Raw genomic sequence first — 12,418 nt, 5'->3', positions numbered from 1 at the left:
GACAATGTGATAATCCTGGGAGACTCTTTCCTGAGCACCTGGCCAGTACACCTGGCTATCCCCCCGCTGGTAGCTGTTTACTGCAGGAAAATCACCAAACCCTCTGTCTCCTTGGCCCCTCCCTGCCACCTGCCCCAAACCCCATAAACTTGAAGGAAGACAAAGGGAGGAAAGAATATCTTTCCACATCTGAAAAACATTCCTGGGTAATTATGGTATGCTGAAGTCAGGTTTAAGGCCTCTAATACAAAGCATGATGCAAAGTGCCTTCGCATTCCTCTGGCCCAGAAGCTCAGTGGGGAGCTCTCGGAGCCTGGCACTCTTGCAGGTGTGGGCATGGGAAGTGCCAAAGAACCTGGCTTGGGGAGGCCTGGCTGATGCTGCTCACCTCCTTCACAGCTGTGCGCAGCTGCTGCAGGGCTGTCTCCCTCCGCTGGGCTTCCTCTCTCAGGACCTGGCTGGTTTCTTCTTCTTGAGCCACTTCCTGCTCTAGGCTCTGAATCCCACGGCAAGGGTGGTGGAAGAACACAACAAGGATACAGATCACGACGCCTCTGGCCTGGAAGTCCTACCCCACCTGCACACTGCTCTGAACTTGTTTCAGAACAGCCCTCATCTCCGAGTTCCTACTACCTTCTGTAGCCCCCAACTGGTTCCTCAGCAGACCCTTCCTACCCTTCCCTCCTGGAAGCCCTATCTCTTCCCCTGCACACAGCCTCGCTCGGCTGCAGAGTGGCCGGCCTTCGTCCTGAAGGCTCCAGCTTCAACGCTTCTGCTTATTCCCCTGCCCCTTTGCTCAGACTGCTCTTCTGCCCCGTCCCCCTAGGAAACCTCTGAGCTCACCCTCGTTTTCCTCAATCTACAAGTGAAATCCAGCGTGTCCTGACCCCACCCTGACACTCCTGCTTCCCTCGTGGCTCACGAGTACCCCAGCTGCACACTCTGGAGTAGCACTTTCTTGAGGCAGGGACTAGGTCATTCCATCGAGTTCACTATTCGTTGCGCACTTACTGTTACAGGCACTGAAGCACGGGAAAGAACACCCAACGGCCCAGTCTCTGAGGAGCTAACAGTAAACGCCCAAGAAGACAGTGCAGACTCAATGCTTTCGACGAAGGTGACAAGCAGCAGGGGAGTACACTCACAGGTACCAGGTGAGCAGCATGCACATGTGTGTGGATGTGTGTGCAGGTATGGTCAGGGTCAGAGGGAACAAGAGGTTTAAGTTGTTATCTCCTTCCTCTCATTCATTCTGATTTCCTCCCAATTTTGAAAGTGAGCTGAACAAATAAAGTATAAAGAATTCCTTGAATTTTCCTATTAATTAAAATATAACTGCCAATATAACCTCATGACCATGAAATACTTCAGGTGATCATGATGAACCCAATGTATTCTAGCAAATTCGTCTGACATTTTACAAACATGTATTTACTATCATCCACTTGAAAGACAGAGAGAGCAAGCAGGCAAGAGTGGGCAGCTACTGGTTCACTCCCCACCTGCCTGACAGTCAGGGATGGGCTGGGCCAGGCTAAGGCCAGGAGCCAAGAACTCCAAGCGCATGAGCCATCATCTACTGCCTCCCAGGACACATAAGCTGGACTGGAAGCAGAGGTGATGAGACATGATCTAACACTCAGATACGTGACGTGGGCGTCCCAAGTGGGGGCCAAACCCACTGTGCCGTCAAGCCTACCCCTCCTCTGACGTTTTAATTTGCCTGAGGAGTCTCATCGGGGATAAATGTACCACTTAAAATTCTGGGCTTTTTCAACGTTTGTGGAACCCCAATGTTTCAGAAAATCTACACTGAGAATCCATAAACATTCTAGAAACCTACATGAACTGGATTGCAGCCGTCAGTTGTTCCTCAGAGTGAGTGCATTTTATGTGTTTTGGGGTCAAAAAGAACTGAGTCAGCCTGCCTTTACCAGGTTTTCTTGGAGAAGTCAATGAAGGAAACCCCAACTCTGGCTCAAATAGAAACCAGGAACCAGATTCTTCCCTGCTGTTCATCAACCCCCTACATCTTGTCACTGATTCCTCTCAATTTTAACCCCTAAAAATCCCTAAAATCTGCCCTTCACATCTCCTCCTTGCTAGGCTGCCCTGTGCCAGTCCCCGTCTTCCTCTCACATTTCTGCAGCAGCTGCCCAGCCTTGCCTCTCCCCAGGCTGTCAATCTTCTACACTCGAATCTGAGCAGCAAACCTGACCACATCATATCCCCCAATTAAATGCTTTAACAGATTCCCATCACATACCTAGAGAATAAAAGCTAACTTAGTTGGATAGACAAGGCCCTCCTACCACCTAGAACCCTAGCTCTCCTCTCACCACTTTAAGCCAAATACAGTCATGAGCTGCATGATGACATCACTCAACAGCAGAACATGCGCTGTGACGGCAGTTCCCGAAGACTCTACTGCCGAGTGACATCACAGCTGTCTCAGTTGGTGTAAGCACACATTATGATGTATGTACAACACTGAAAGCGCCTAATACATTTCTCAGCATCATCCCCCCCATTAAATGATGCCTGCTCACATGTCAACAATATCAAACTGCCCAGAGGTCCATGTTCAAACTGTGCTGTTTCACACCTCCATGTTCCTATTTATGCTATCCTTTGTATCTGGAATTCCAGTATCATCCACCCAGCTCTTCCTCATCCTTCAAGTTCTGGGTCTCCAGAATCCTTTTCTTGATCTCCCATCCTTCCTCTGACTCTTCTGTGTTCCCTCAAGGTGGTGTGAACACTGCTCTCATAGTATTGCACTGAAACTCCTGTGTTTGTCCTTCTAAGACTATAGGCTTGGGGCTGGTGCTGTGGCATAGTAGGCTAAGCCTCTGCCATCAGTGCTGGCATTTCATATGGGCACTGGTTCATATCCCAGCTGCTCCTTTTCTGATCCAGCTCCCTGCTAATGGCCTGGGAAAGCAGTAGAAGATGGCCTAAGTACTTGGGCCCTTGTACCCATGTGGGAAACCTGGAAGAAGCTCCTGGCTTTGGATTGGCTCAGCTCTGGCTGTTTCGGCCATCTGGAGAGTAACCAGTGGATGTAAGACCTCTCTCTCTGTCTCTTCTTCTAACTACCTCTCAAATAAATAAGATCATTAAAAAAAAAAAAGACTGTAGGCTCAAAAGCACTGACAGGTCTCATTTTTGTATCCCAACACCACACAAATTACAAATGTGGCTGATTTCTACAGTGTCTTCATCAAGTCCTACCCACTATATCCCCAAGACTTCTGCTCACCTGCACTTGTGAGTGCAACTGATCCATCTTCTGCTGTTGCTTCTCCACAATCTGAAAGGCAATGTTATCAAGGGAAGCTGCAGATAGGTCAGAGTGCAAGGGGCTGTATTAGTCTGTAGTATGGCATCGGCAACACTGGCTATAGCCCTATAGTGAGAGCAGGGTGAAGACTAGTAAGCTCTACCTATAGGTGTGCAACTCAGACTCCCAATCCTGGCTAACTAGCTTCACACTTCTGTGCTCCAATCACAAAGAAATTTCTATGGGAATGCAGTGGACCCACAACCACTGTTGTGTAGGTGGTGGTGGTGGTGAGTGTTCACTCTGATGATTGTAAGCAACAGCAACTAAACATTCTGATTCTTTGGCAAAGGACAGGGCAAAAACTTGATTTAATGACACCTGTCTTATCCAGGGCTATGATGGTTATTACAGCTTTAGTTATACTGACTATCTAAGGAGAAAGCCTGAACCATCCTGACTTCCTGTCCATTAAGACCTCAGGTAAGGGGCCAGTGCTGCAGCACAGAAGGTTAAGCCTTTGCTTGCAGTGTTGGCATCCCATTTGGGTGCTGGTTCAAGTCCTGGCTTCTCCACTTCCAAACTAACTCCCTGCTAACATGCCTGGGAAAGCAGCAGGAGATGACAGAAGTACTTGGGCCCCCACCCCTACATGGAGACCCATGAGAAGCTACTGGCTCCTGACTTTGGCTTAGCCCAGCCTGGGCTATTGAGGCCATTTGGGGAGTAAACCAGTGGATGGAAGATCTCCCTATCTCTGCCTTTCATTTAAGTAAATTTAAAAAAAAAAAAAAAGATTTATTTATTTGAAAAAGGCAGTTACAGGGGCAGAGGCAGTCAGAGAGAGAGAGAAAGAGAGAGATTGAAAGAGAGAGAAAGGTCTTCCATTCGTTGACTCATTCCCCAAATGGCCACAATGGCCAGAGCTGTGCCAATCTGAAGCCAGGAGCTTCTTCCAGGTCTCCCATACGGGTGCAGAGGCCCCAGCACTTGGGCCATCTTCTGCTTTTCAAGGCCACAGTAGGGAGCTGGATTGGAAGTGGAGCAGCCAGGACTCAAACCAGGGCCCATATGGGTGGGATGCCTGCACAGCAAAAGGAGGCTTTACCTGCTATGCCATAGCGCCAGTCCCGATAAATAAATCTCTTAAAAAAAAAAGACCTCAGGTAGTCCAAACCACTTCTGGGATTTTTTTTTTTTTTTTTTTTTTTTACTGACCTGCAATTCCTGGCAGGCCCCTGACTCCCTCTTTCTGCTGAACTGAGAAAGCAGGCCACTCACTGGTTAGAACTCTGCAGGGGCCTAAGTGCACCGGCCTTCATTGTGGATTATCCAGTCTGGACAGGAGACTTCTGCCTGTACTCTAGATGAGTGACGTCTGCCTGTCACAAGGATGGACGTTTAAAATGGACACTTACTCTGCAGGGGCAACTTCTCAGAAAACAAAACCACTCAGCAGCAAATCTGAGGTGGCCCCAGACTAGGATGTGTGATTCCCTCTCAATACACAATCTTTTCTCTCCCAGCCTGCCCATGGTTACAGTCTGGATACCCTCGGTTACCTTCCGGAGAGAGTCGCATTCCCGCTGCCAGGACTCCATGTCCGCTCTTGGGCCTTCTCCACTGGCTGTCTGCGCAGCCTGCGCATCTTGCAGGCTGAAAGACAATGGCTCTTCAAGAACTTGGAAGTCCGAGAGATGTGGCTTTGACTCCTCATTCCTCTATTTACTGTGTTTTGGGGCAAGCCACGTAGGCTCCTCCAAGCCACGGCTAGGGATAAGGTTTTTGGTCTAATGTCATGCAGGCTGAGCCGCCACACAGAAGCTGCTCCCCATGTTAGATTCTTTCCCCCAGGGACCAACACCTATACAATGTGCCACCAATTCTCCACTTGTCACATTCTTTGCTTTTATATTTCACAAATAAACATTCATAGGGGACATACATAGTTTAGGGCAGAGCCAACACTGTTCCCTAACCCTGCTTAGACTCTAACTATCTTTTCCAATAGGTCCCCCACAATCACTTCCAGCATGGCCCATCTGCTGAAATAAAAAACAAGTCACTGTGGTTGAATATGGGATGAGAACCCAACCCACCCCATTAGAAACTGGATTTGGTCCAAGAGGCTGTTGCAACAAAGCCATCAGATTTTCAGAAACTGTTATTAATATGGAGGAAGCTCCCAAGACGCCCTGAGAGTACATTATGGCATCTTGTTTTGTTCTCAGAACCTGTCAGGGCAGTGAGACATCCCCTAGGGCTGAAGATAAACAGATGTTCCTGATAGCTTTTAGCTTACAAGGTTCAAAATGTGGATAACTCCCCGCCCTCAGCACCAGCATTTGCTTTTGAAAATGGACACATAGCTCATTTCCCAGTTTATGAAATGTTTTCATTCATTCAATACTCACATGCTCAAGGGTTATTACAGCAGGCAGTGGACTGGATCCCTCAAAGGACAAAATAACAACTCCCTGCCCCTAGCACCCACACCTCCACATTCCATCCCAAAGACACAGTGCCGGCCCATAAGCAGCTTTCACAATCCAAAGAAAACTTAGCTCAGAGGAACAAAATTTGCCCAAATCACCCGAAGTCATGCAGGTGAAGGAATGGGTAGCTGGGACAAGACCCTAGTCCTCTACTCCTTCCCTAAATCCCACAAGCACATTTACTTGCATCTAGAGGACAATTCTGCTTCTCTCTTTCTCAGGCTTTCCAGCTGAACCTCCTTCTCTCGGCAGGCTTCCCGGCTTTCCTCCAGCAAGCTCTCCAGCTCAGTCACTCTCTCTTGCAGCTCTGTGCTCTTCAACTCGGAATCCTTAAGCTGAGAGACAAGATCTCATAATTAGGTCAGTAAGTCAAGGAAGACTTGGAATGGGCATTTCAAAAACGTTGCAGTCTGTTGCAAACTGACAGATGTGAATCCGGACATGACTGTTCTGGGATCTTCCTTTCAGAAAGTCCCAGGTAAGTGCACAGACACCGAGAAAGCTCCCTTCTTTGGCCACTCCCTGCCTGCCCCATGCACGTGGACTCTGCTGCTACCTGCTGGCTCTGCTGCTGATGGTCTTCCAGTGTAGGAAGGTCAGCCAAGTAGCGTTCCAAGGTTTCAATACGCTGCTGCTTCTCCCGGTTCTGCTCTGCTTCCTTCTGACACTTCTTTTTCAAATTATTGATATGTTTATCACGACCTTTCACCTGGGGAAAAAATTTTGAGAGTCTGTCTCCATTCATTCCTCTGGGACCTTGAACATCAAAAGTGAAGTGATCACTGTCTTTGCCCTTGCGCCTGTGCATGGTGCTCAACTGTAATAAAGGCAGATGCTAATCAAATTCTGCCTTTTGGATTAGGGCATAAACTGCAAAGCTAACACACTTGAGCCTCCCAGTCAAGGGCAGAGATGAAAAGCTCCCTAAGCAATTTTTAAAAAGTTGATAGCATTGGGGTAGGTGTTTGGCATAGCAGGTCAGTCGTGCTGGGGACTTCTGCATCCTGGCTGTAGTCTCCATCTAGCTTCTAGCTAAAGCACACTCAGAGGCCACAGGTGATAGCTCAATTATCTGGGTCCCTGCCACCCATGTGGGAGACAATAATTAAGTTCCTGGCTCCTGGCTTTGACCTGGCCCAGCCTTAACTGCTGTTGGTGTTTAGAGAGTAAAAAGCTGATGGGAGATCTCTGCCTACCTTTCAAATGCATAAAAATAAATTAAAATAAAATTAAACTTGTTAATATAAAGATTATATCTGGATCTGCCCAGGGTTCCCAGGAGGTAACCTTTAATTCCGTTAGGCAACTCCCTTGAAACCAGAGCTTTCATCTAGCTTTGCTATGCTTCATTTAAAGAAAAAATTTTGGCCAGCACCGTGGCTTAACAGGCTAATCCTCCGCCTTGCGGCGCCGGCACACCGGGTTCTAGTCCCGGTCGGGGCGCCGGATTCTATCCCGGTTGCCCCTCTTCCAGGCCAGCTCTCTGCTATGGCCCGGGAAGGCAGTGGAGGATGGCCCAAGTCCTTGGGCCCTGCATCCGCATGGGAGACCAGGAGAAGCACCTGGCTCCTGGCTTTGGATCGGCACGATGCGCCAGCTGCAGCGGCCATTGGAGGGTGAACCAATGGCAAAAAGGAAGACCTTTCTCTCTGTTTCTCTCTCTCACTATCCACTCTGCCTGTCAAAAAAAAAAAAAAAAAAGAAAAAAAAAAAAAGAAAAAAAATTTATTTATTTATTTGAAAGGCAGAGAAACAGAGAGACAGACAGACAGACAAAGATTTCCCATCCAAAATTTCATTCCCTAAATGCCCATACCAGCTGGGGCTGAACCAGGCTAAAGCCAGGAACCAGAAACTCAATCTGCGCCTCCCACATGGGTGACAGGGACCCAGCTACTTGGGCCGTCGCCTGCTGCCTCCTAGTATGTACACTAGCAAGAAGTTGGAATCAGGAGTGGAGCCAAATCTTGAACCTAGGTACTCTAACATGGGATGTGGGTGTCATAGGTGGTATGTCAACCACCCATCTGCAAATAGTTTATTCTTTTAAAAATTTTATTTTAAAGGCTGAGTGACACAGGGTGAGTGGGAGGGAGAGAGGGCAAGAGAGATGGAAACCGAGATTCTTCCATCTGCTGGCTCACTCCCCAAATGGCTGCATCAACCAGCAGGACAAAGCCAGGAGCCAGGAACTCTATCTGGGTCTCCCACATGCATGGCAGGGGCCCAACCATCATCTGCTGCCTTCCTGGTGTAACAGCAGGAAGCCGGATGGGAAGTGGAGCAACAAGGACTCAAACCAGCACTCTGATATGGGATGTCAGTGTCATTAAGTGGCAGCTTAACTGCCCATGCTACAATGCTACCCCCACTTCATTCTTAAATGTAAGTGCCATTCAGAGATCACCAAGCCTCTAACAGAAAGACATCAAAACAGAAAAAAAAAAAAAAAAAAATCTGAAGGAAACAAGAAACAATACTATAAGCAGATGTAGACACCCAAAAAACTATTTTTTTATTTTAAGACATCCAAAAAACTATAACCAATGTTATCAAGAGAGATAAGATACTACATCCATGAAACAGATATTTAAAATGTATCAAAAAAAGTAAAAGCATACTTCTCAGAAATAAAGTATGTATCAAGGGAAAGAGAAGATCTGAGGATGAATACCTTCGTGGAGTGGGGTGGGGCACATTACTTTTATTTTTTATTATAAAGCTACTGATATTTGATAACAGATACATATACTATTTTCATTAAAATTTTCTTTTTTAACAAGCTCTCTAAAACTTTGTACCAATGGCACCAACAGCACCCAGGAGCTCTTCAAAATGCAGGCTTGTTCCCAATACAACTGAACATCATGGCTGATCTGAACATTTGACATAAAAAATTTTTTAGCGTAATTTTGTTTCTTTTTTTTTTTTAAAAAGATGTATTTATTTATTTAAAAGGCAGCTACAAAGAGAATCTTCTATCCACTGGTTCACTCCCCAAATGGCCACAATGGCCAAGGGTGGGCCAGGCTATAGCCAGGAGCCTAGAATTCCATCCAGGTCTCCCAGGTGGATGGCAGCAGCCCAAGTGTCTGGGCCACCTTTTGCTGCTCTCTGAAGTGCATTAACAGGGAGGTAGATCAAAGGAGAGTCTCTGGGACTAGAACAGGCACTAACATGGGATGCTATTGTTGCAGGTAGCAGCTTAAACCAGTGTGCCACAACAATGGCTCCCACTGCCCCAAATTTTTATTAGTTTTTATTTATTTGAGAGGCAGAGAGAGGCAGAAAGACAGAGTATACTTCAATCCACTAACTCACTCCATAAATGCCCACATGGCTGGGGCCAGGAGCTGGGAATGCTACTGCAAGTGTCCCACATGGGTGTGGCAGGAACTCAATTACTTGAGCAACATCACTGCTGCCTCCCAAAGTCTGCCTTAGCAGGAAGCTGGAACCCAGAGTTGGAGCCAAGAATCAAAAAAAGGTACTCTGATACAGATACAAGTGTTCTAATCAGCAGTTTAACCACTAGGCCAAATACCCACCCAGGATCTGCATTTTTAGCAAGATCCCCAACTAATTTTTTTTTTGTTTTTTTGACAGACAGAGTGGATAGTGAGAGAGAGAAACAGAGAGAAAGGTCTTCCTTTGCCGTTGGTTCACCCTCCAATGGCCGCTGCGGCTGGCGCATTGTGCTGATCCAAAGCCAGGAGCCAGGTGCTTCTCCTGGTCTCCCATGCGGGTGCAGGGCCCAAGGACTTGGGCCATCCTCCACTGCCTTCCCGGGCCATAGCAGAGAGCTGGCCTGGAAGAGGGGCAACCGGGATAGAATCCGGCGCCCTGACCGGGACTAGAACCTGGTGTGCCAGCGCTGCAAGGCGGAGGATTAGCCTGTTAAGCCACGGCGCTGGCCCCCAACTAAATTTTTTAAGAGTTGTTGTTTTTCTTTTCTTTCTTTCTTCTTCTTCTTTTTTTAAAAGATTTATTTATTTATTTGAAAGGTAGAATTACAGAGACAGAGGCAGAGGCAGAGAGAGAAAGAGGTCTTCCATCCATTGGTTCACGCCCCTGTCAGCCGCAACCACCAGAGCTGGGCCAATCCGAAGCCAGCAGCTTTCTCCGGGTCTCATGCAGGTTCAGGGGCCCAAGGACTGGGCCATCCTTCACTGTTTTTCCAGGCCATAGCAGAGAGATGATGGGAAGTGGAGCAGCCGGGATTTGAACTGGCACCCACACGGGATGCCGGCACTGCAGGTGGCAGCTTTACCTGCTATGTCATGGCGCTGGCCGCCCGATTCTTAAGCACATTGAAGTCTGAGAAGCACTGTTCTGATTTTGATACAAGTAGTCTACAATTAAATTTTACTAAATCAATCCCTCTGGCAGTCCATGTACTTTACTAACCAAGCACTCTGGATTTAGAGCAACTTGTGAACTGGAGGTACCAACAGAGCTAAAAGATTTTAAACCAGCTTCTCCAGTGATCAGTCGCATCCTAAACCAATTCTAAAAGCGCTGGCAGAAATAAACTCACAAACCAGCTGCATGTGTGGAATTTCTCTCTACTTCTCAGGTAGAGGAGAAACCAGACCGAATGATGTAAATTCACCACAGATATCTAAACACCCTGCAACAGTGCTGTCTGGTGTGACTGCCCAGGCTGGTTTTCCACTTGGCAGCACATCACAGCCTGAGACAGCGAACAGTCACACAACTGTCCCTGACTGTGGTGGTTCTGTGGAGACAAAGCAGAAAGGAGGGTTCCACCTCCAGCAGACTGGTGCTGTGTGAGAAGCCAATTTACGGTCTCACCCGACTGGCTTCTCCTGACGCCAAAAACGGGGGCCAGAAACAGCCTTGGCTGTTAGAGAGCTGACTGCCAACCACTCTAAATTAGGGAGCCATCAGCTCCTCAGCTTACCCTTTCTTCCTGTTTCTTCCCCTCCTCTGAATGCTTCTGCAACGTCACTTTGAGAGACTCTCTGATAAGCTGGACTTCAACTTCCGAAGCAGAGAGTTTTTTTTCAAGCTCGATCTTCTCTTTGCTCAAGGCCTCCGTCTTTTGTGCAAACTGAGCACGTAAGAAAGTATTCTCCCGCTGCAGCTCCTGCCAGAAAGATCCTCAGTATTTAACTGTTCCCCACCCTGGCAGTCCATGTACTTTATTTGTCCTCAGTAACCTGTGTGTTTGCTGTACCAATGTCATCAGAATTTGTCTTCAAGAATTTCTCTAAGCAGGCTTCTCAAAGTGTGCTCCCAGGACTACTAGTATCAGCATCACCTGATGCTAGAATTTGTTAGAAATGCAAACTTTTGAGCCCAATTCCTAGGTCCAGCTCATCAGAAACTCTGGGATGGGTCCAAATGATCTTGCATCTTATGAAGCTCTCAAGGTGATCAGGCTGCACTTTCATGTCTGAGAGCCACTGCTTTAATGCAATGCCTGAGGAGCTACAATCGACCATAAGACTGGGCTCAAGGCCAAGTTCCCCACCACTCATTGTCTATGTGATCTCAGGCAAGTTCTTCCTCCCTAGACTTCAATTTTTTTCACCAGTAAAATAGAGGACTGAACTAGATTTTCATCTAAGAGTTCTTCCCCTTCTAACATTATGATTTTATGGGATGGATTACTGCCTATCTGGCCCACTAGGTGGCAAAACCAGTACTATAATCTATCTGAAACATATCACTCAAAAGCCCAAAGTGCAGGAGCTTGGTCAACAAAGCAGGCTTATTTTCAAGTTCTCAACCCTGTAGGTACTGACCTCAGTGAGAAAATACATGCTTTTCCCCAGCTGCCACTGGACATAGAAAAATACTAAAAAAGGAGAATAGCTCTAAATCCCCACCGCTGCTGTATGTCCCTCCATTTGGCTAGAGCTGGCAGAATGACTTCTGAGAACATAATCCAGCTCCAGTAACTTACTATCTATCTACTTATGCTGCCTTCCTTTTCTCCCAAGTGTGTCCTGACACCAAGGTTTCCGCACTTTCACTTGGTTCTACCCTCAAGCCTTTTCTGACCTCAGTAGTGCACGGCAAAGGGTACTTTCTAATCAAGATGTTTACTCTTCAAGGGGAAGGACACTTGCATCACTTAATCCCTTTCCTATCTCCTGGATACCTAATGGTACAAAAAGCAGGGAACATACTGAGTTACGACAAGCAGAATGCCATTCGGGCTGCCAATGCTTACCTGTAGTCTCAGCAAGCAGACATCCCCAAAGGGAGCAGCAGGGCGGCCCAGAAGGGCACTGTGGACTTGTAGCTCACTCTCTCGAACTTTCTGCTCCAGCTGAGAAATATGTTTCCTCTGCCTACAAAAGCCAGTAGAATCAGGTCTGGAGTTCTGATACTAACGCTATTACAAGATGAACTCCCACTTTCCTTAGGTAAAAGGCCACCCTTACTATGTAAGCAAAGACCTTGGATTTTGAGCATCACTGATTTGCACAAAGGAGAAAGATGACTGAGAGGAAGTGAGGAAAGACCAGCTCTGAAGAATTCCCTAGAACTCCCCCCCCCCCAATACACACAACTGGTCTATTATGTTAGTCAAATACAAGACTGTGCTGCTTCTCAGCCTAGCTCTACTCTGAGATAAGATGTGGGGCCAAACTGGAAGGGGTGTACT

The 12,418-nt window shown here is 47.3% G+C and overlaps 1 protein-coding gene across 2 annotated transcripts in view; it reads right to left on the bottom strand.

The window, feature by feature from the left end:
* Window positions 1-12,418, bottom strand: part of CEP85 (centrosomal protein 85) — a 54,217-nt gene that overhangs the window by 3,025 nt on the left and 38,774 nt on the right. Inside the window, exons 6-12 of one of the 2 annotated variants that reach the window (XM_062190684.1) lie at window positions 11,981-12,101; window positions 10,703-10,888; window positions 6,335-6,487; window positions 5,962-6,113; window positions 4,846-4,939; window positions 3,263-3,313; window positions 389-496 (exon numbers count right to left, since the gene is read on the bottom strand). In XM_062190684.1, the coding sequence (XP_062046668.1) occupies window positions 389-496; window positions 3,263-3,313; window positions 4,846-4,939; window positions 5,962-6,113; window positions 6,335-6,487; window positions 10,703-10,888; window positions 11,981-12,101 (865 nt within the window). The remainder of the gene's footprint in view (window positions 1-388; window positions 497-3,262; window positions 3,314-4,845; window positions 4,940-5,961; window positions 6,114-6,334; window positions 6,488-10,702; window positions 10,889-11,980; window positions 12,102-12,418) is intronic. The other variant, XM_062190685.1, reaches the window with a different exon arrangement.

Source organism: Lepus europaeus, chromosome 5 (genome assembly GCF_033115175.1).
Source record: "Lepus europaeus isolate LE1 chromosome 5, mLepTim1.pri, whole genome shotgun sequence".
Taxonomy (NCBI): domain Eukaryota; kingdom Metazoa; phylum Chordata; class Mammalia; order Lagomorpha; family Leporidae; genus Lepus; species Lepus europaeus.
Note: the sequence above shows the minus strand (reverse complement) of the source record. Positions and strands in the feature narration are given on the sequence as shown.